At 42.5% G+C, this 23,397-nt stretch overlaps 1 protein-coding gene across 1 annotated transcript; it reads right to left on the bottom strand.

Moving 5' to 3' along the window:
• Positions 1 to 21,324: 21,324 nt before the first annotated feature.
• Positions 21,325 to 23,149, bottom strand: KBTBD11 (kelch repeat and BTB domain containing 11). Its single transcript, XM_088530550.1, has one exon. The coding sequence runs from the start codon at positions 23,147 to 23,149 to the stop codon at positions 21,347 to 21,349; it is 1,803 nt and encodes a 600-aa protein (XP_088386676.1). The 3' UTR covers positions 21,325 to 21,346.
• Positions 23,150 to 23,397: the final 248 nt, after the last annotated feature.

Genomic DNA, 23,397 nt, shown 5'->3' with positions numbered 1-23,397 from the left:
AAATGCTTCCACATCAAATGAAAAGTAACATTGGAGAGAAAGAGGGAAAAAAATGAATGTCAGCAGGAGAAGAATACAGACACAGTGATTTTGTTTGCAATTATTAGGCTCTGTAGGGTTCTTCACATCAGCTCCTTTTATTGCTTTCTATTTCTCAAAGAAGTGACACAAATAAAGTCACTTTTGGTGCTGCTCAGTGTGAGTCATTACCCACTAGAGGGGGCCCCAAGGCAAGAAGTTCTCAGCAAGTCCTCTCATCACTGGGAACGGCATTTCCAGAGGAAAAAATGTAACAAGGACTTGAAATAAGGCTTGAAATACCAAAAGTGGAGACAGGTTTAAGAGTCTGAGCTGAATTTGGAACTTGATTCATGAAGGGACTTAAGTTCTACTAATATCTTTGCCAGAGAAAGAAAACAAAGATCCTCAAAACCCCAAATTGATGGTTACCTAATCCCTAAAAATCATGAAGTCCTAAGACTGATGTCCCTATACTCTACCAGGAAAATTCGGACACTTAGACATATCTATTTTTGTCCACATTGTGAGCTAAGTTTTCACCCACCCACAAGTGAGGTTTCTACCCTGTTAGTTCAAATATCAGCAACAGCAGCATTCCTCAGGAAAATGTGCTTTCCACAGTACAAGGTTACAGGATGCCTTTCAGCTATGGCTGGCTCTGCTGGGCATCCAGCCTCATGCAGATGTCCATCAGCTTCCCTCACCAGTTCCTGCTTCAGGGATCATTTCCTGCAGAAAATGTCTATCTTCTTTTATAACACCCATCTCTGACCTGAGATGGGGTCAGAAACCAAACATTTTCCTAAATAGTGTCGTAATTACTCACCCAGGACATCATTCTGATGCATATTCACTTTGGCCCACAACTGTTATTCACATAATCTGCTCCAATTTTACCCTTAGCTGAAGATTTACAGCCTCGTAAGTGGTTGACATAATCTAGTGGATCTGAATGTGGCCTATTAATTTTATATAGTTTACCCCTGCAGGGCAGGTCAAGTTCCCTCACATAGGAAATGTATTTGAGCTTGAATCTTCATACTGCAAATGAGAGCTGCTGCTGCTGTCCCCTTTTACCTACTGACCCATGTTGTGCTGTGATAAAACTGTTCATTAACTTCAAAATAGAGATCCAAAGAAACACTCCAGTTGTTAGAGGAATATGTTTCTCTTTTTTTTTCAGAGGAAAAAGTCTTATAAAGTTTTTGTTTTGTTTGTTTTGGGGTTTTTTTGTGGGTTTTTTTTTTTGTTGTATTTCCTACAGGATAGCATAGCTGATTTTCTCCTCTCTCTACTGGCCTCTGGAAATTTCCCTAATAACAAACTACCCTCATATATTATCTATATATATTTAATCTATAATTTATGTCATATATAAAATAAATATGCTACACATATATTACAGATTACATATACAATAAAGATTATACGTAGTGAATATATAACTATATTATATTCACCTGAACAAAGGTGAATAGTATCAGTATATATAGCATGTATGTATTAATATAATATACACTATATGCTATATATATATATATATATATATATATATATATCATTATTCTTGCCCGTGCCAGAATGGATAACATGTGTTGTCCTGTTAATGCCTTTCTAGATCAGGCTCTGAACTATCAAAGTTCTCCTAGAGGTACTTTTGAAGACTGAACTCAGTGGCTAATTGCATACTAACACACTAAAACACTACTCCCAGCCATGCAAATGCACTCATGCACCCTGTTGTAGTGCCAGGCACTCCTGGTGCCCTTTGGGAGCAGGCCACATAGCACAGCAACTCCTGAATGCACTCAGGATTCAGCATGGGAAAGAGATCATTGGCAGAGAGGTCCGGCCATGCCAATTGGCCATCCTGGGTTAGGAGACAGCCACAGCAGACAGAACCCTGTTTATTTATTAGTAAATATTTTGTTAGCAAGCCGAGGACTTAGAATTAAAAAGTAGAGTAGTTGCTGAGAATGAAACACATCTAGTCAATAAAGATATTTGTAGAATGGAGAAATAGTATGAAGGTGAAACAGTTTACAAAGAAAAATCTATGCATATTAAGGCAAGGTCATCAGCAATCTTGGAAGACTATAACTGAATCAGGACAGGGTAATATGCAGAGGGAAAAGTGGTAAAATTAAAATGAAGAGGTAGAATCATTAAAGTGCAAAATTTGGATCATTGGGAGAGAAGATACCAAATCAGAGAAGACCTTTTTCTGTGTACACACAAATTGACCCTGGAGCAACATGAATTCCAGGACACTACTAAGTATTTGTGGTGTTCAGAACAGAAAAACCCTGAACTGCCAGACCTGGAGTGTGACAGTGGTTTCTGGTGATACCAGGTTGTCTTCTTCAGGAGCTGAGGAGGGCAGCTCCAGCATGAAGAATGCGTCCTCTCTCATTTACAACTTTCTCAAACTAGACCCACCTCTTAACAAGCAAATTAAGAAAGGGAGAAAGAAGCCTATTATTTCATCCTTACATATTTTGCAGCTTTTCTTTGATGCCTCCTACACTTCATCTGCCACTGTTTTAAACATCAGCCCACTCTCCCACTTTCACCGGGCTCCATTACAGCTCAGAGTCTGGATGTTAGTCCTTAGTCACCTGCATGCCTATCTGTGCTGCGGCCGCTTTCTCACACCCCTGCAACTGTTTTTTCTCTGCTGCATCTTTAGGCATTCTTTCCCTCAAACAGTTAATCAATCAATTATTTCTCATGCTTTTGTTATTATCTTCTTTAAGAGCTTTTGATTTTTCACATTACTTTCCCCACCCCACCCCCATTCTTAATCAGACTAGAACATTTTAGCTCTTTCCAAAGCTAGACAAGAGAACCAATACCAACAAGTGAGGCGCTCAGACAGCGCTCCCAAGCTAATTAGAAGCACATATTGTGGGAAACATGGCACTCTTACAGCTTATTCAGAAATGAGTCAGGCTGAACACTCAGAGTCCTGAAGACACGCAGTGCCATAGTACTGCCACAGCAGAAGACACTTCAGGAAGCCACAAAATGCAGAATAAGTGTACTTTAAACACCTTTCAGCATTTAGATTCACAACAGGAACCTAATAAACAAATGTGAATGTTGGGTATCCTTAGGTAACCTCACAGGGAATTTTACTACCTAAACTTACCCTGATTTTTTTTTTCTTGCTGCAAAGGGAGCAAAATTAATCTGATTTTTTTTTCTTGCTCTTCCTAAGGGAACAGAGAGAACAACTGATCATTATTTCCTATAATAGCAACCTTTTACATAATGGAAGACTTCTCATGTTCCCCACTCTGTGTTTTATTATCTAGATTAAACACAGTCAGTGCTCTGATACTTTCTTCATTTCCTAAACCTCCTGGTCTTTTTGCTGCCACCTGAATTCCCCCCAGTAAATCCACATTCCCCATCAAAGACAGTGTCCAAAACCAGGTGCAGTATTTCAGCTAGTTTCACCTCTGACAGGAAGAGAAATGTAATTAATTCTCCTGCATTATAAATAACACTGTTCTGGGGATTTTTTTAAAGTGAATCCCCCTTTGATACTTAACAGCATCAAACTGTTTGCAATCCAATATCCTTGCTCTCCCCATGTCACACCCAGCATTTTGGTGAGGTTCTGTCATCTGGCAGAAACTAATTGCATTTTACATTTAATTTCTCCTTCACAAAGCGCAGCATTTTGTGCCAGCCATTACCTTTCCTTGGGAAATGAGAAAAACCTTTCCAAACTTTTACAATAATCTATATTTTGGTAGAACCCTCTATTAATCATCCAGAGTAAAATTTTAGGTTAAAGCAACCATTCTGGATCCCATACTGTTAGGTTTTCCACATATGCTCAAGTACATAGCTCATCTTTATTGTGATTCTGCCATATGTCACACCTGACAGAGAGTTATCTGCCTTTCAGTGAGTGGTTGCTCTGTTTTGGAAATTCTCTCTTTACTTCTGTTAAAACCTCGGAGACCACGTTTCTTTGTAAATTCTCCATAACCTGCTTTTTACTCCACTTAAAAATAGGCCACAGTTTTCTGGCCTTATTTCAGACTTTTTACAGCAGATATTCACTGCATAAATACATCTCCAGAGAAGAGGAGGAAGAAAACGCATCCTGTTACATTTTCTAGGATAGTGCAGTTCCAAACTGCAAACTCATCCTTGCTCTCAAGTTCCTTTTTATCACCAGCCATGACATATGCAGAAAAGACATTAACACCTTCTGTGTGTATGAGACAGAAAGTAGTCCCTGAAAAGCAACCATCAGGAACTTGTATGCTTGATTCTGCAAGAAAGGGGCAAACACGAGACAGACCAAATGGTTAAACAAGCATATTTACAGCTAGCTAGTTTTTCTTGGTGAAGCTGATGGACGATGTAATATTAAAACAAAACAAAAACAACAAAATTTCAATTATTATATTGCCTAAACAATCCAGAGACTGAACAGAAGACAATTTGCTTTTCACTGTGACCAGAAATAGAAGAATTTGGTTCTGGTGGGCTCAGGGAAGAAAACTCTAAACTCAAAGGCTTTCAGAGGAATACTGTGCTCAGGTCAACAGCCTGAGCTCTCTTTGGAAACCTATAAAACTAAACATGTCACAGAGCATTTGGGTTACTCACGACATGCTTGGACCTTCATGTAACTGGCAAGGCAGCAGCAGAAGTTTCTCACTGAAAAGGGCATTGTAGTAGTTATATCCTGAAGTAGCAAAAGAAAGATCGGTACCTACCAAAATATATCAAGCACATATGGTAAAGGTTTCCTGGAGCTTCAATAATTGGGTTTTGTTACAATTTTGAATATACAAGGCTTACTATAGAAAAGACCTTATGTCCTTTTATTGGTGCACTTTCTAGCTCTTCAGCATTCCAGGTCTGTCATCTTTATGCTACCTTGTCTTGACAGATTCATCATCATCTTGTCCAAATCTATCCTGTAATTTCCTGCAGATTTTCAAGGCCATTCTCAAAGAAAAGAAGGGTAAAGCTGAGACATTTTATTCAGTCCTAATCCGTTAAAGCAAAGTTCCTCAGAAGAGTCACATTTTTAATATCTTTGCCATTCATTTAAATTAGATTTTCTCCTTGAGGTATTTCTCCCTCTGTTTGCAAATGTAGTACTAATGTGACACTGACACATGCTTTGTTTCACTCAAAAATAATCCCAGTGAATCCCATGGGCAATATTTGATCCCATTAGAGTAAAAGAAAAAGAAATATTAATGGACCTGGGTACAGTATTTCACTATTAAGACTGTTTTAGTACTCACAGTTAAGCAAAAGCATTATAGTTTGCATATACAAGGTTACCTTAGTCAAGGTTTGAGGATATTTTATACCTATTTAGGAAAAAAACCTAATGCTTATATAGGGTGCTATATTACTTAAAGTCTTTAATAGTCTTGTTAAAGCTATTCAAACTGAGAAAAAAAAATACTTAGATGTGACACATAGAATAATGACCACTTGATAAATTAAATACGGTTTTAAAGATCCAGTGTGTTTACATAAGCTGCAATGACCCCCTTGAACAGCAGAGGACGTTTGGTTATCTCTATTTGTTCCTTGACTGCTATCCAGCAAGAACGGTGGGAACAGTGAGGAAACTGGGCTTTAAGGACAACAAGAGAAAGGCCCTTTTGTGCAGCTGAATAACCAAAATTCCACACAGTCACTCTCGCACACAGACAAGAGGAAAATGAACACTTATCTCTTTTGTTTTCCTATTTTCACCAAAATCTTCAGCACAAAACTCCTCACAGACAAGTTGTCAGCAAAGAGGAAGCATTTTGTATAGACAAGCCCTGCCTAAGCGATTAACAACATCATTTGCCACAAAACTAACATAGCAAGAGAAACTGCTATGAAAAAGACACAACTGAGGAGAGGTCTGAGACCTGAATGAGCAAATAATAAATACAGCTGCTGCTTTAATCATTGCCCTGAGTTTCCAGCTAGGAGCTTGATTCGCCACACCGCTGAACTGATATGAGATGTCAGAGGAACTCCACAGTAGTCAATGCAGAAGCTGGGGTGAACTAAACCTGAAATAAAACCAGAAGAGCAAAGTTAAATATAAGCCAAATGGTGCTCTCCTACCTTCACACTCTGCCAAGCTGTTCCTTTTGACTTCCCTTGATAAGCAAGATAGATGCACAGCAGCAACTGGGCTGCTCTGCTGAGAAGAGCGCAAAAGGCGTGAGACTGGAGTGGCAGCAAGAGGCATGAAGATGGACCACAGCTGGGCAAGAGAACACGGCTTTTGGCTCTGACCCCAGGGGCCTTGTGGCCTTCTCATTAAAATGCTGTTGCAAACAAACTGAAGAACATGGAGAGCAAGGAGCAGAGCTCTGAGCCTGTCTGCAGGAGGCTGCAGTGTCAAACGCCTTCTTGTCCTGCTCTGTATCTCTTGGCATCATGGCCCTACACTCACCCGAGGCATTAAGACTGCCTTCAGCCTGAGGGGTCTAGGACAACGTAGTTTTCAACTTCTTAAAGTACAAAAGGCACAAGGAGAGGTTTAGGTGATGAAACTATTAAGAAAGGTTATGGCTGCACAATGATGTCACTCATTTAAAAGGAATAGAAACAGTCATGCAGATGGAAACAGTCATTTGGGACGGCCAACATAAGAGAGCAATTTTCTCTGTAAATCCCAGTGAATCGGAGCATTTTTATGCCAGAAAGAGACATAAATTTGGACAAAATCAGATTTCTTACTGTCTGGAAGATAGTGACACCTCCATTCCTTTAGTCCACAATCACCAAACACGCGGCATGAAGACCGCAGTGCTTCGGATACCAGCACACCACTTTGCCCATACAGGAAGCATAAGTGCAGCCTCGCTCAAACCCAGCCTGTCTATCCCTCAGTCACAGGGACAGGTGGCATGAGAATTCTTGCAGGAAGACACCCTTATCTACTCTGTGTTTAATATTGGTCATGGGCAATGCCATGGAGAAAGATGGGAGAGATGGTGGTGGCTGGGAGGGTTCCGAGTGTCAAGGCTGCCCACAGTGCAGGAAACATAACATTCATTAAGGTCTGAGGAACTGAGCACTCTTGGCACTTTACTATGAGTGTAAAAGCTCATTTGCTTCAGATACAGCCCAGAATGTGGAAATTGCATGGAGACCCAGCAGCCTTGGCATGAGAGGTTTCCTCAGTCCTTTAAACACGATGTTGGCCTCACCAGGACCATAACAAGGGCCAAGAGTGTCTTTTTTCCCATCCAGCTGAACAAGCCCCAGCAACTGTACTGCCACAATCTACTTCCTCCTTCTTGCTGCTCCTAAAAGCTCCCAAGCCCCTGGTGGCCCCCAGATGCTGCTGGTGGCCACGTGAGTGATTAGAGCAGCACTTCTGTGGGCTGAAGAAGCCTTAAGGAACAAGAGGGGCGAAGAGGAGGCCGCATCTGAAGGAGGCTGCATCTGAGCCATGAATCCCTCCCTTGGTCATCACAAGGGGTATCTAGCAATCCCCTTAGTTCTGGATTTAAGCACTATGAGCCATGCCGCTCTGGCATCCTCCTCCCACATAGCTGCTAACCGTTATGCTGTTAACATTTTTAAGTTTGGCTTTAGCCTGCAATGGACACCTCACAATGCTGTTTTTCCCAACTATTCATAGTGGCATAACTCTTAGAGATTGTCAAAATGGTTAAAAACAAACCATTCCTTTTTTTTTTTTTTTTTTTTTTTTTTTTTTTTTTCTCCTGTAGGTGTTTCATTGCCTTCCTCCCTGAGCTGAAACCACAAAATAAAAATGGTTTGTCTTCGTGGGTTGCAACAGAAGATTTCAAGGAAGTGCAATAAGCACCAGCAAGCCAAGGATGTGAGCCAGAGGAGGCATCTCAGTTCCTGTGTTGAGTGAGAGCTTATTGCAACTCTTCGCCACTCCAGCGGCAAACCTTCCAAGTACTCCAGTGCTCTCAATCTCCTGCTTCATTTACTCCAGAAGTGAATTAGTCAGAGTAGCAGTGCAATGCTGGAAGAGGAAACAGGAGGCTGTGAGTGAGGTCAGGCCTTCTGGCTGAACATATTTCTTACCTTCCCTCCTCTGCGTCTGCTCTAGGCATTGCTCATCTCCACCAAGGGACTGTCGGCACTCCTGTGCGCTCCAGCACTTCCACAGACACAGGATCACCTCGTTATTTGTGATCAAAACCCCAGGATCACAAGCTTGTTTATGCATCTCTCTGCTGTCTTTTGCTTGTTTTGTTCAGATTCATATGCCACCTCCTTGTAGTGGAGCAACAGTTTTGTTCCTTCTGTAATAAGCAAGTTGTATCTGCTTCTGGAAGAACTTGATTTTTTAACAGTTGCAGGAATACCTGTCAAAAGCCTCAAAATACTGTTGGTTTATCCTGGGCTATTTTTGGCTGATTTTTCCCTCTTTTTTCACATAGCCAATCCAATTCCATTAGCGTTTGCAATGGTCAGATAGAAAAGCTTACTTAAAAGTACTGCAACTCTGTCTCAGGTGAATATCTCTGAACTGGGTTAGCAAACACAGCGTTTAAAATATCAGCAGCCTCTTGGAGCAATCTGTGCTAGATATCAAACCATACTATCATCATCATAATCCAACCACTGATTGTAACCATGGGATACTTTATTTTAAAATATCTTGGAGTACATGCAGTCATAGTCACCTAGGAGATCCTGAGTGAGTAGGAGTTTAGCTACCGACAAATTTGACAAGTCATATTTTGCTGAGTGAATCAACTAAAGATAGGTCCTTCTTTAGTCAAGAAGTTTTCCATGTGAGTATTGTAAAATTAAATATTAGAAATAATTTCTTCTGAAAATGCAGTTGCTTACAATTGTGTTGCAATTTAAACAGCACTTTAAAAATAGTAGGTGAGAAGCAGAAAAGTGTGAGAAAAACAAAAGAGTGAGAAAAAACACAACACTGTAAGGAAATTTTTGAAATCCCAGCCACATAAGAACAGACATCTACGATTCCTGTAAATAATTACATGAACTATTACTACCGGTATGGTGCTTGTAAAAACACTATTGAAAACAATACAAAGAAAAGTTTCTTTTGTGCAGTCTGCCTAGATACAAGCTCTTGAAAAATAACCACGTACTCCTTAAGCAAAAGATGCTTTATAACCTTAAAAAGGTCTTATGAAATGTGTCATGTTTTTTCAAATAGAATAAAAATGTAGCAAAAAAGAGAGCCCCTGGGCTTAGCTTTGTTTGTCAGCATGAAACACTGACCTGCACACAAATCTCTGCCTGCTGCCCTTCAACTAAAGGAGCTGTGCCTTAGTTTTATTAGATCAAAGAGAGAAACAAAGGGAAGGAAAACTATATGAGAAGAATGTGAGAACAATAAGGTCTCTATTTCCTTCATGAAATTTACTGGAAGGACTACAGTTTCCCTGAAGAACCACATGCTTTTTTTTATTTACAAATTCAAAGCCCCATGCAAAACCTCTGAAGATACTTTTGCCAAATTCTGTTTCCAATTACCTGCCTTTTGTGTGGTTTTGCAAGTGAGGTTTCTACCGAAACCACAATCAGCAAGTATTATCCACAGTTGAAGGCTTGGACGATAGGTTATTTTTCCTTGTCTCTGGTATCCTCATCTTACAGGAAAATTCCTTGCTTGCTATCAAAGAAATACACATAAACTTAGATATATTTGACTTCAATGCTTTATGTAGACCAGCATCCCAGGGGAATGCTGGAAAGTGGATGTTGAGGAGGACCGAAGAAAAGCATTCTTCCTTCATGGCTTTTTTCACTACTCCAAACCGGACCATGCCGGTGAGCTCCACAGGACCTGCAGGATGCTTTAAGCGCATAGAATTGACAATTGGACCTGCATGCTAAACATCAATATCAGCAGGGGATGTCAGCTTATATGCCTAAATGCCTCCAGTTTAAGAGGGATGGGTAGCCATATGTAGGAGGACTGCAGGAAGCAGCTCTTTCCGTAAGCGGTGTGGGATTGAAATGGATCAAGAACCCTCACTGACTGGTTTGATCGAAGATGAAGTTGTCTACATTGCTGATGGGAACTGGTTAGCATTGCCCCATCTTCATTTTGAAATTTGAAATCAGAGATGCTGAGGCACTTACCTGCTGTCTGGCAGATGGAGGAACCGACAGTTAGTGAATCTCACCACTAAACACATTCAAGAGGTGGGTAGTGTCTTTTAGATGTTCTTACAATATCAGTTCCTCACTTCTGCACGTGGAGAGACCCTGGTAACACTGACCTAACAAGCAAACTCTGAGGAATTATAAATCAGTGTCATTCCATTCATGCATTGTGATTTACTGCTCTTGGCAAGACCTATGACGTTTCATAAAAACGCAGCCCTTTCTGAGAAACAGATTTTTTTTTGCTCCTTTCCAGAAAATATTGGAGGAGGTTAATTGTCATTTTTGCTTTTTTAATGACAGAATTATCTTTTCCAAGGTCTATAAAAAGAAATGCTTGAAAGCTACTGATCTGCTTTGCTAATTTTGATTAGCAAAGATTATATCCTTATAGGATCCTTTATCATATATATCCTACATATCCTTTATCCGGAAGAGAAAAAAATGGAGGCCCCATCTATTTGAACGCACACAAAGGACTACATCTGCTTAGTGCTTTTGATGGTCAGGATTAACACAATGACAGCAGAAACTGCACGATCAGCCCCAAAGTCTTACTGTAAGAAATAGGAACTCCAGCGTTTCAACACCGTAACCTTATATTAAGACTGTGAAGTACTGAATGGTATTTCAGGTGTAGGGAGCAGAAAAGAGATTGAGAGGAGGAACTCCATCTTGTCAGTCTGCTTCTCTTCAGTCCCTACTGTGAGCAGAAAATACACGGATGGGAGGGGAAGGTAGAAAAATAGTCAGAGGAGATGCATTACCATTCCCAACCTGTGTATGTCCATGTATTAACATGCCTGCTTCCTCCTTCACAGATGTGTGTGCATTGAGAGAAAGCCACACATCTTCCTGCCTTTTCAGAGCTCAAGACTCTCCTGGCTTCAGGGACAACCAGTGCTACAGAAGGCCACAAGTAGTGATAGATGCATCCTACATTTTTTTTCTCTCTCCTTTCAGCTTCACAGGTAGAAAATACCCTGTTCACATGGAGCCAAACACATAAAAAAATCAACAGTAAAATAAAACAGTAGGATTACTGTAGGAAACAGTAGGATATTTGGCAATATTACCAAATATTCTCATAGTGCTTTACCCATGCAGTGACGAATTAATTTCTATGACCTGATTAGATCTTACAGCAAGATAATTAAAACTGCTTTTCTCAGTCATTGTTTGTGTGATTATTTATGCTTTTCTTTGCTAGACTGAGCATGCGCAAGGACATGTAGGAGTAAGAAAAGGTTTAACTGGGAACTCAGGTTCTCACACTTGCCACGGTACCTTGCTGGAAAGCCATTTGGCAGCCTTCCAGGAATCCTTCCTGCTCCTGCTGCCCCACAGCACCGCTGTGGGAAAGGTGACATCTGCAGTCGCCTGGGCTCTGGTACCTGTTTCTTAGTGGCCTGGGAGGGCAGGGCAAGGTCAACGAGAGGGAACTTACTGGAGCACTCTGTGTTTAACGGGTGAGCAAGGAAGCCTTTGGACCGATTAGGAGACCTGCAGTTGCTCCACATATAGCGGCAATGTCAAGGGCAGCTAACACAAATACTAACTTTCATTGCACCTTCAGAAATACCCTCTTTCCCAAGTTTTATTTTGCGGCATGTAATCCGAGCTATTTCCTTGCCTTCCAGGAGTTAAAGGCTACTTGTAACCCGAGTAAGAGGAAGCCAGGACCTGCGCTTCCCCGAGAGACTGACAAACTGGTAACAACACAGCCGGAGAGGGAACATGTAGCTTTGCTCTCCGTGGCGGCGCCGCTAACAGCCCCCTGGGCTCCCTGCGTGGGGCAGCCAGTGAGGAAGCAGAGGGAGCCAAAACGTCCTTCCGATCCCCATGTCCCTGCTAGCAACAGGGTGAGCAGCCTCTGCCCCCTCCTAGGCTGGGATGAAAGTATGGTACGGGCTGACACTCACACACAGATACATATATGTACCCACACAGGCCTACACAGTGACAGCCTGCCTGGAAAGCAGCGCAAGGAGGGCAAAGAGTGCGAAGCAGACTGAGGTAAATCTCCTCTTGGCAGTAGTGCACCCACTACTGGGTGGGGGGCGAGATCTTGCTTGGACTAAACAGGTCAAATAAACACGGTAATTTCATGTGACAATTAATACACATCTTCATCACGCCTTCGTACCACAGCTCTGCTAAAGGGAAATTGGAGTCTACATTGAAATAACATTTGATTAATTGAAATAATATTTAGCTAACAAGCAGATTTCTCTCTAGCAAGAGATATGAATTCACTGATGAAGTAAAGTGATTCTAGTAATTTATTTTCAGTGGTACTTTACACCTTTTATATAAAAAAAGAGGTATGTTATCAAATTACATATTTAATTTGATTGTGGAGTTTGAGTTGGCATTTGCTTTCAAAAAAATATGTAGGAGCGCAGACCTAAAGTACCAAATCAAAGGCGTTCAACCTTTCTTAGTGAGCTTGTACAAGTTTCTATACTGCACTGCTTGTATGCCAGATCTCCTGTGAATCTGCATGATTTCAAGAAGTTTTCCTAATATTTTAAATCATATTTTTAAGAAGACTGCCTGAAATTTGCTTTTCATTTGCTGCTCATTGTTCTGGTGCCTTCGCCAGTGTTTACAAAACAAGAAAAAAAAACTCTAAGAAAGAGGGAAATAGTATAGATTTACATTGAACTTACAGTTTAAATATGACCAAAAAAAAATATACTTTTATTATAAATGCAAAATTTTAATTTCTGTTTTCACTCTCTCTAAAAGTTTACAGCTTCCCGTATACAAAGTCCAAGGGCTTTTGGATCTAGAGTTTCATTATGATCTAAAAGGAGACAGAGAATGATGGCAAAAAATCATTACCTTGTGTTCTATGAAGTTAAGAAATTGCTATTCTCATTTTCTTTTTTTTTTTTATTCTGATCAAGATCACCTTCTTCTTTATCTACAAAAAAAGAAGAAAAAAAAAGAAAAGAAATATAATCCACCAGAGCAGATGACATATCCCATTTATTGATGCACAATGGATAAAAATAGCTGTGGATTTTTTACTCACAAGCTATACAGAGATTTTTCATATGTGCAAAGAACCATAAGGGAGTAGGAAAAAAGTTCAATAAATCTATAATGCACTAAAAATCTGCCAATAAATTAGGTGCTGACCCCTAAGACACCTATTTCTACATGGTTCAGGAATAAGCCCAACCCTGCAGCAGTTTGTGCTCTTGCACCCCTCCCAGTGACCTCCTACCTGCTCCATACTTTCATCCTGCAGTTAGTTACTTTATTCCTGCTGCACCCATTGTAACCATAGTTTGCAGTGACTAAAAGCACTGGTAAACTCAATGAAATGAGCAGAATTCTGGCAAGTGCCCTAGGTCTGCAATATGATTAACTTGATTGCTTGCAAGTTTATTCATTAGGAAGCAAACAGCGCATGGGTTATTACACCATTCTGCCAAGAATTAAATGGGTTAAGTTTTTCTCACCTCTTCTAGAAAGTTTAGGTTACTGAGATTGTTGCTGCTTCTTTTCTTTCTAGGGAGGAAAAGAAAATTAGCAGGGCCTAGTGTAGGGAAAGAAAGTCTTGAGAAAACGAAAAGGGATTTTTCAAAATTCACAGCCCTCTCTTAATGGCTTATTGTGATAGTCACCCTGGGCAGAAATACAATCAATTTACAGAGAAAGAGGGTAAGGGAGGAAGGGGAAAAAGGAAAAGGAAAAAAAAAAAAAAAAAGGAGAAAAAGGTCAAAGACAGAGAGAAATCACCTTCAAAACTCTTCTTATGTAAGTAAGTTGCTCATCGGGGAATTCATAGAGAGCTGGTACTGCCAGCACACTAAGAGCCGAGCAACGAAAGGAAAGGAACATCAGTAAAACTACCAGGCATATATTGTTTCTGCTCTCCTTTCCAAGGACGTCTTGTCACCATTGCTGTTGTTCAGAGGAAACTCATTCGGCAGCTTTCTGTTATTCCATAATGCTTGGGAAAACTGTCAAGCAGGTGTCAGTCACTGCGGTGTCACACCTCGTCCTCGCCCCTCTGCAGCTGGGACGGATCACCAGCAGCCGCTCCTGACGGCATTTGTCAGATGCAGAAGCTCTTTAAACTGCTTTCAAAAAGAAACCTGCAGGTATTGTCATTACTGAGTACTACACAGCTGTTTCTTCCATGACCTAATTTTAGCCGTATGTTTTTATTTAGACTGAAAATTCTTTCCCTTTTGTGTGATAACGCAATGCTGAACCAGGACCAGGGCTTGCTTCTAGGCACGATCTCCATATTAATAGTTACTAATTTGAGCTGCCTTTTTCCCCACGCACAATGTGTACATCTGTCCGGAGACTGCAAACTTGTGTTTGATGACACGGCTGTTCCGTGTACTTAATTATTGCTGTTTGTTTTGTGTGCTAATTACTTGGTACATCACGGGAGTTCCCAGACCTGAGGGTTTACTCCTCGCGCAGTGTAGGGACAGACTTCCTTCGCTTTCCTCTCCAAGAAGCCTTCTCACCCTTCAAGTGACTGCAAGTCAACACCTTAACCTCGCCCTTAATGAAGATGTTTTCGTAAGGAATCCTTTGGGATATCTGAAGCCCAATATATGGATGTAAATCATGACAAAAAGGTACTTTGTACTTGGAAACAAGTGTTAACCAGAGGCTACCTACCTACTGCATCTATTCCGCTGGTGCCTCTTTCTATTTTTATCCAGGCCCCCACTAAAATATAATGGATTGAAAACTCCAAGGCTTGAACAGCCTAAATGCTCTGCCCACCAATAGACTTTACCAATAGACTTGGCAAATCTATTCTAGATTTATCCAATAGATTTATTCCGGTTTAACTGGCAGCAGAACTGGGCTCCTACGAAGAAAGCTTAAGAAAACTGAAATGGGTACAGCTTACGCGCTAGGGTAGCTAAGAAATAATGATAGGGATGCCAAGTCAGACTCCACCTACTCTGTCTATGAATTCTGGAGCTTTCAAAACAGTTACATGACTTCATCCCAAGCAAACTATCTGATGAGAGAAGAGAGGAGTAGGAAACACATACTAAATTCAAACTGTGGCTGATTCTTTTACTTACACTGATATGAATCTAGTGCAGTCAAAAATCTGACATTTGTGACATAACACAGTATACTGGAAAAATTTACACATAAATTTTATAAGTATTTTAACTTATTGACAGTGAAAAGAAAATAGGAAGCAAAAATTAACTGAACTTGAGCTTATACTACTGTATACTTTAGGAAGTGCTTTCAGTGCAGAATATTTCACTTTCACAATACTCAGGGCATGGTGAAATGGATCCCAACTTTACACTGCAAAAAGGTATGAAAGGAAAATATTCCCTTCTGCTTAGCCTCCAAAGCACTTCCTAAACACTCCGCCTTTGTGATGATCCATGAGATTCTGTCTTTGCATTGTAATAAGAACAAATACAATGCAGTTTACTCTTTGGAAGGAATGACAAAAAACACCAATTACCCAGAAATCTCTATGGGGGAGCATATACTTTTTGCATGTATTTATTTCATTACAGAATAATTTGGGGTACATAAAAAGCTTTACAGTGACCTCACCTCTATATAATTTTAAAATGAACTGTTAATACATCACTTACACATGTAATTCACCTGAATTGTGCACAGTGTCGGAAGCATTTGCATTAGTTACTCTGTGGTAAGTGGCAGCATCAACATTGTTATTTCATTATTTCACACATTTGCCCAAGGTTTATCCACTAACATTAACACTCAAAAGCAAAGCAGAAGACTGTTGCAAAAAGCAGCTTATTAAACACTGTAGTTGTCTGAGATGTGTTCAAGCTGCAAAGGGTAAAACCTAATGAAATAATTTTTCAAAGCCGGGACTATTTAAGAAACATTAGGAATAAAAACTGACTTCATGTTTGATCATGTATTCATGATACATGAATACATGTAGCAACTTTGTACTTTCTCAAGTACGAACTTTGACTTCCCCCTCCCCTCTATACTGTTTTAGCTGAATACAGTACAGGTAACCAGTCGCCCAAGCCTCACCCTCCCTTCTCCCTCTCCCTCTCACTTCCATTTCTTCCCATCAAGCAATTTCTGAAAGCTAGAGAGCCCCTGCAACAGCACACTAGTTCCTAATGCTGCTGGGTTCATTCCAGCAACTGGTAACACAGCTTTCAAAGCCCGCAAAATTTCTGTGACTAAGGCAGAATTTTACACACAGAGCTTCTGGGTCTATCTCTACTTTTAGCAGCAGTACTGTAAATTCCGAATAGTTCCAGTAAACCAGTAAATTTGTGGAACTATTACAAATATACAGCTCAGAGTAGGAGTTTAGCCAGTAGCTAATTTTAAACAAATAAACAACAAAAAAAAAACACTTTGCTACAATATTATTCATGATCATACTGGTAACGGCTATGCAGAGACTTTCTGTTCCACTCAATGAGAGTCTAGTGTACAGCATAATGGCAGGGAAAAAAAATCATTAAATGCCTATTACTATAACTACTCAATAGTACTACCCATTTCCCCTTCCGGTGCTTTCTTAAGTGTCCCAAGAGTAATCTCACTGAAAAAAGCCCAAAGAAAGAAAGATGTAATTCTGTCTAGGTCCTCTGGGGCCTTTCCAGCAGAAAGCACTCAGTGTCAGCCCAGACACAAAGCCAATCACCCCTGCACCAGTGTTAAGCTCCGTGATGATAATAATAAACACATCTATGAAGCAGGCAATGGAAGGGCTGCTACAAAGCAGAAAAGCAATGGGCTGCTCATGAGAAACAGATAAGCAGGACACAACACTGTGAAGGCCAGTCAAACAGCATGGGAGAGCTGCAGCTTTCATGCGAATAATTCATTCTTTTATCAGTTGAAATTCTACCAGGTACTTATTTACAAGGTTTTTTTGTTTGTTTGTTTTTTGTTTGTTTGTTTCTGTGGACAAAAATTACATCAGTTACTGCACAATTTTATTCATTAATAGAGTATAACTAGCATCCCTCCCATGTTTGCTTAGCAGAGCCTATTTTGATCAAATAGGGTTATTCTTTAGCCAATTTTTCCTTCAATTTGACTTCCAAATGTAAACAGAGCTTATACATATGACTTTGATGAAATAAGAGATTTTTTCTGTGGAACCAGTTAATAGGTGGAAATAGTAAATGTCCATCTCCTAATAACATTTGCTAAAAGGGTCTGTTTCTTTATCCAAACATGGACTTAGGTTTAGATGAAGATAAGACAGGCATTTTCATGTTTATCACAGCAATGCCTCTTTTCCAAGGCTTAGGCCCCTGAGAGGAACCCAGTCTTTATGCTAATTGTGCCTCAGACAGGCACACCAAAATATATATATACTGTCTGGAAAGCTCTCTAGAGAACACAACTGCACTGATACGTGATGAAAATGCACCTTCTCCCATGCAGGAGCTGGGGCATAGAGCCTACCCACATTGCAGGAGCCTATGTGTGTTTTTGACGCATTTGCATGAGCTTTTCCCTAAAAAGGTGGTCCCTGGGCTCTTCTTCCAAGTAACCTTCTAGAGTTAAGAATACATACACATAAAGTGGCAGGTTCAAGTTCAGTCACTACTCAGCTTAAGGAAATTCAAACTTAGGATGTCCCTTAGCAGAGCACCTTAACAACAGAAGTATGCTATGGAGGAAGAACAAGAAAAAAAAAACATATTCTCTCCTGGAGAAGGGAATTGCAAAATTAACGGAGAAGAAAGTCACTGGAGAGGAGTATGCCTGTCCAGCTAGCCTCAAATCACTCAGTGAGGATGAGCACAAGAATAATGCTGGACCATGGATAACCTGGATCATTGCTGAGATTTTTAGCTAATGATTGAATAATGCAAAATGCATAAACATTTCAGAGTTCAGGGATTAGCATCCAGAAATTCTCCAATCCAATCATGTAGTAGGAGACATGTATTGAATCTCTGCAGGCTAAGAAACAGCACAGTCTTCACACGCAAATGCTCTGGCCTTCAAGTTATTATAGCTCTCTTTTAAAAGCAAAAACACAAAACAGTACATTTTCAGGATAGCCTGTCCCTTTACTTTATGTCAAACATATCGCAGCGGTGCCTCGTGGGTATCACATCACCTAACTTCAAAGGAGTTTAGGCAGAAGCTATGTAGGCACCTAACTGCTCAAACTGGAGCAAGCCTGAAAGTGTGGAGAGGAACTACTTAGCACTTGTGCACGTCACAGGAATGGGGCTTACCTGGTTTAGGTTAAACTGCAGAATTCAGGAATGACTATTTTGGTCTTCAGTACATAAAATCGACTTAATCCTGGTTTTATTACATTAATATTTTTTTGGACCTGCATTTTACTTGGAACTGAATAAATAACTGGCCTGGGAGGGAGGCAGGGAGAACAAAACTACAACCCACAGCAGACCTGCCTCAGGCTTATGAGGGAGGCGACAGAGGCCACGGAATAGGAAATGCAGCTGGAAACACACTCCTGTTGTCAGTCGTCAGGCTGCAATTATGCAAAGAGCATATAAAGGAAGCAGGTTTGATTGACAGCTACTAACGAAGACCAGACTCTGCTCTCACTTTGGCTGTGTAAACAGTGAAAGTGGCCAGGCACTTGATGCAACCTTTCCTAATGATATAAGCTAGCAAAAACACCACTGCAGGTTTGCAGAATGTTTGTTGATGGAAGGAGTATTTCCAAATATATTTCTTCATGATAAAGAGCAACAAATATTGGAAGCAAGGAAACATTTCATTCTTTCCTGGAAGTCTGCTGGCATATTTCTGCAGTTTAAGTCACAGCAACTTCCCAAAACTCATCTGGCAGCATTTTCATGCTTTGGTAGGAATGAAAATGCAAAACTGGCTTGATTCCTCATTATTCTGTAGTATAAAGTCTACACTACAAAATATTTTTAAATGAGAAATTGCTCTGTATTTAAGATAAAATGGATATTTCATTGTGTATCTCTGGTGTCTCTTCCAAATCAAAATCTGGTCTAGCATTTACGTCTTGAGTTTCAATTCGTACTTAAGTGTTTTACTACAGAACTTGAAATACTTCCTACATTTACATGAAAAATGATGCTGAAAGCAAATGCATCATTTTCTTTAATAGTCAACATTTCCAAGGATTCCTGTTTGAGAATTAAGTTTATCATTCAGAAAAAAAAATATCTGTGTATCCTCAACAGATCTTCCATCTGGGGAACTAAAATGTGTTGCACAGATCTGTTCTCAGGCTAAGATAAGCACCACTCTCTGCAGTCCTACAGCTCCTATCTGGGTGACGTTTTCCATTAGCTCACTACGTCACTGGTCTAAGAACTTTTAGGACTGGACCATTGTTCTCTAGAGCTTGACTACTCAGATCAACTGTTTTAAGACACTGCACAAGGCAGAGAGAAGAAGGGGGGAAAATTAAAGCAGTGAAGGAAAGAAGAATTTACGAACTCATTATTGTTTTTGTGAAGATGCTGTCCCTGAGGACAGAGCCTGCTGCCTTCCTTTGGAACTAGCAATAAGATATAAGAATGTTTATATTCTCTTTAATCAAAACATCTTAAAACATAAAAAGAACTGCTGTTATTTGATGTAAGGACCATAAGTCTTTCTAGACTATGAATCTATACTAGAATTTTGAGTATAAACAATTCCCTTCCATAGATTGTGCCAATTCCAGGCTGAATTATCAATAGTAAAAACACTGATTCTGTTTTAGGAAAAAGGTTTCTCAGTGATTTACTGTAAAGCTAAAACATTTGCCTTGTCTACCCTTTTTTTTATATATATATAAAACATATAAAAAAAAAGCAAGTGCCCTTTTAATATAGTAAGCCTGTGTGGACAGCTTGCGCTTTTCCAGTTCTGAGTAACTTGACAAAGGTATCCTCCAGCTTCCCACAGGCAGGAAGAACCTTTGTATCGTTTCACCTTGTTCAGATGCTGCTCCATAAACAATATGCTCTGAAGTTTCAAAATCCAAATGACAGTGTATGTCATCAGCATGTACTGTAATTGACGAGTACTTATTCATTACAGCAATCATTAGATCGAAATAAATAAAGCAATCTCTCAATCAAAAGACAAGGGAAAAATGTCATGCTCGTGTACAATATAATCAACATGTATAGCACATTCCTGTTTTCCACATCCTCCTCTGATGGTCTTGCACTAAGCTGGAAAAGTCTCTTGCCACAGGATACTGAACGTATAGTGAAACACTTATGCTGTCTGCAGTCAACTGCAAAGAATTTACATTTGGTTTAGGTTAATTTCCTTGACCTGTAGTTAATTAAAGAACAGTTGAACTACAAAATATTTTCCTCAGCTCTAGTGGCATACATGGTGTCATGTAAATCTGTTGCAGTCTGAACAGCTTCAGTTTGCTTTTGTTATAATTTAAAACCTCTGATAAAAAAATAATAAACATTATCTTTTTATACAGAAATCATCACCTTTTTCAGAAAAGAACATACAAACACTTCCTATCTGCTATAGCTTGCCATATTTTAAAAAGATAAATTGCTTCTTTTTTTTTTGTATACCAAATATGAACACGTGGCACACATTTGCGTTGCTTAAAACCTTAAACCTGGTATCTGTTAAATCACTCATTGTGGCTGAAATTCCTGGGACCACACAGTGCCACATCTTCCTTAAAAATCTATTGCACAAAAAAATGAAAGGCTGCAACTCCAATAATCTTGCTATACCTTTCTAACACAGGACTGCTGGCTTAACATAAAAACAATTTCAGTTAAGCTACATTTCCAGCACTTTTTATCATTCAGTATCATCCAGGAGAGAGAATGATGGCAGAAAAGGCTCCCGCCCAGAGTGCAACTACGATATACACGCGACCAACACTATGTCCCGTTATGACACTGTTGTCAGGAATTTTTAGAAGAGCAGGTGTAAAACAGTTCTCTTTAGCTTGGGAATTGGCACAAACATAATCCAGAGATGATCCTTTATAGCAGCTTTTACTTTCATTTGCTTGGCTTTTCACACATAGCCCAGCAAACACGAGGAGAGTTACAACCACTGAGTGGCTCCAGATGAACGTCTTGGGAGAGGAGAGGAGCAAAGGGGGAGACCTTTCTCTCTGCCAACATCCCCAAGAGGGTCCCCTCTGAGGCAGGGAGTTTGTGGGTCCCTCACAGCCACAATCCAGGGCCCTGTCAAGGAGGCACAAGCCAAGGTGGCCACCTCACAGTGTGAAGGGGCCCTCCTGCTCCCCAGCTTTGTCCAGCTTCTCTGGCAGCGTGAGCACGAAGGGGAGGAGGACACCCTTGGCATCCAAGGGGGCTTTGAGAAGCTCCCTGTCAAAGGCGCCCTTGAGTCCTCCATCTGCTTCCACCTCGCCATCCTGGGCCAGGCTGAAGCGGAGGGTGCCGGTCCGGTTGACACAGTAGATGGTGTTGCCCAAGGCAGCGCAGCGGAAGGGCTGGACAGGGCCGCCACTGGGCCGCAGGCTGGCACACTGGCTCCAGCACTTGGCCACTGTGTTGTAGCGGAAGACCTCAACACCGCTGCTGCTTGGGCCCTGCTCCCCGCCACGGCCACTGCTCACGTCGAAGCGGTAGATGAAGTTCTTGAAGGCCACCATGTCGGCGGAGCGGCGGCGGCTGCTGTTGTAGGGGCATTCCTGCCACTCATCACGCTTGGGATCGTACTTGAGCAGGCGGTAGAAAAGGGACCCACCGGACACGTAGATCTCACCGTTGCAGGTGGTGGCCTCGTGGGCCACAGCGAAGGCACCCTTGGGCAGGGGTGCCACAGGGCTCCAGCGGTCAGACCGCGGGTCATACTTCTCCACGGTGAAGAGGCACTCGCCGCCCACGGCGTATAAGTAGCCGTCCAGGGCCAGCAGCTTGAGCTGCGAGCGGGGCTGGGCCAGTGAGCGCACCTGGCTCCAGGTGTCCGTGAGGGGGTTGTAGCAGAAGACCTTGTCGGAGAGGCGGGTGCGAGGCTCGCTGCCTGCCGGCCCTGCCGCGATACCCCCGGCCAGGAAGAGGTAGTTGTGGAGGACGCACATGGCGCAGCCCTTGGCATTGGCCTCCTCGGGCAGGCGCGTCAGCACCCGCCACTCGCGGCTGGCCTCCTGGTAGCAGTGCACGAGGGCACCACCGTCCTCCAGCGAGGCCACCGAGGAGGGGCTCTGAGGGCGGCTGCTCTCACGGCTCTGCGGGCGGCTGCCACCGCCGGGCCGCTCAAAGGCGTCGCTCACCTCGGCCACCAGCAGGCAGCGGCGCCCGGCCTCGAGGCGCCGACGCAGGATGAGGTCGCGCTCGGCGCCGCTCAGGCGGCCGTAGACGCCGGGCTCGCGCAGCACCTCCAGGTAGCGGTCGCTCATGAAGCGGTAGGCAGCCTCGCGCAGCTCCGCCAGCCGCTGCTTCTTGGCCAGGCAGAGCAGCTGGTAGCAGTTGTCGAGGCGCAGCTGGGCGCGCATGGCCTCGGCGGCGCAGTGCAGCGCGCAGGGCATCTGCAGCACGCGCGCGCCGCTCACCACCTCAGCCAGGTTGTCGTGGCGCACGTCGCCCATGTGCGCCGTGTACACATAGTCGATGAGGAGGCGCAGCGCCGCATAGCTCACGCCCTTCACGCGCAGGATGTCCCGCGAGGCGCGTGCGCGGAAATAGTCGCTCTTGGCCGCCAGCACCGCCTTGTGCGCACGGATGCGCCGCCCCGACACCTCGATCACCAGGTCGGGCTCCTCGGCCAGCGGGTGCTGTGGGCCAGGTGGTGCCGACTCATCCCCGTTCCCATTCCCAACGCCACCATCCGATGGCTCCGACGCCTCAGTGGCCGTGCTGTTGATATCCCACTGGCTCTCCACCACGTGGCCAGCGTTGTCCCCAGCGCCGTCGGGCTGTGGCTGCGCGCTGCGCTCATCACCACTGAAGCACAGCGAGGAGCTGAGGCTGCAGGGGGAGGTAAGGGGCTCCGTCGGGGTGCTCAGCTCATCCCCGTTCTCCTCCGTCGCCAGCGTCGCCACGCCGTTGCCCTCCATGGTGCCGTGATTCAGCTGCACCAGCACCGCTAGCTGCTCCGCGGCGTCGCGGTGCCCTCCTGGGTGGCTCCCGACCTGCCGGCAATGGCCATCACCTGCGGGAGCACAAGGAAGAGCTGAGTCAAGCCAGGCTGCCCATTGCCCGCAGCCCCCTGCGCCACCCTCACCGCTCTGCCCTCGCCGCAGGCTGCCCAACACCTGAACCCCTTTCTGGCCACAGCATCCCCACAAAAGCCTGAAAAGCAACC

The sequence above is a fragment of the Tinamus guttatus genome, unplaced genomic scaffold (assembly GCF_059628265.1).
Source record: "Tinamus guttatus ecotype Peru unplaced genomic scaffold, ASM5962826v1 Tinamus_guttatus_pri_ptg000383l, whole genome shotgun sequence".
Classification (NCBI taxonomy): Eukaryota; Metazoa; Chordata; class Aves; order Tinamiformes; family Tinamidae; genus Tinamus; species Tinamus guttatus.
The sequence above is the reverse complement of the archived record's forward strand: the minus strand, read 5'-3'. Positions and strand labels throughout refer to the sequence as shown.

Coding starts and splice junctions, on each gene's coding strand:
- KBTBD11 (XM_088530550.1), bottom strand. CDS start 23,149: ATGGAGGGCAACGGCGTGGCGACGCTGGCGACGGAGGAGAACGGGGAT.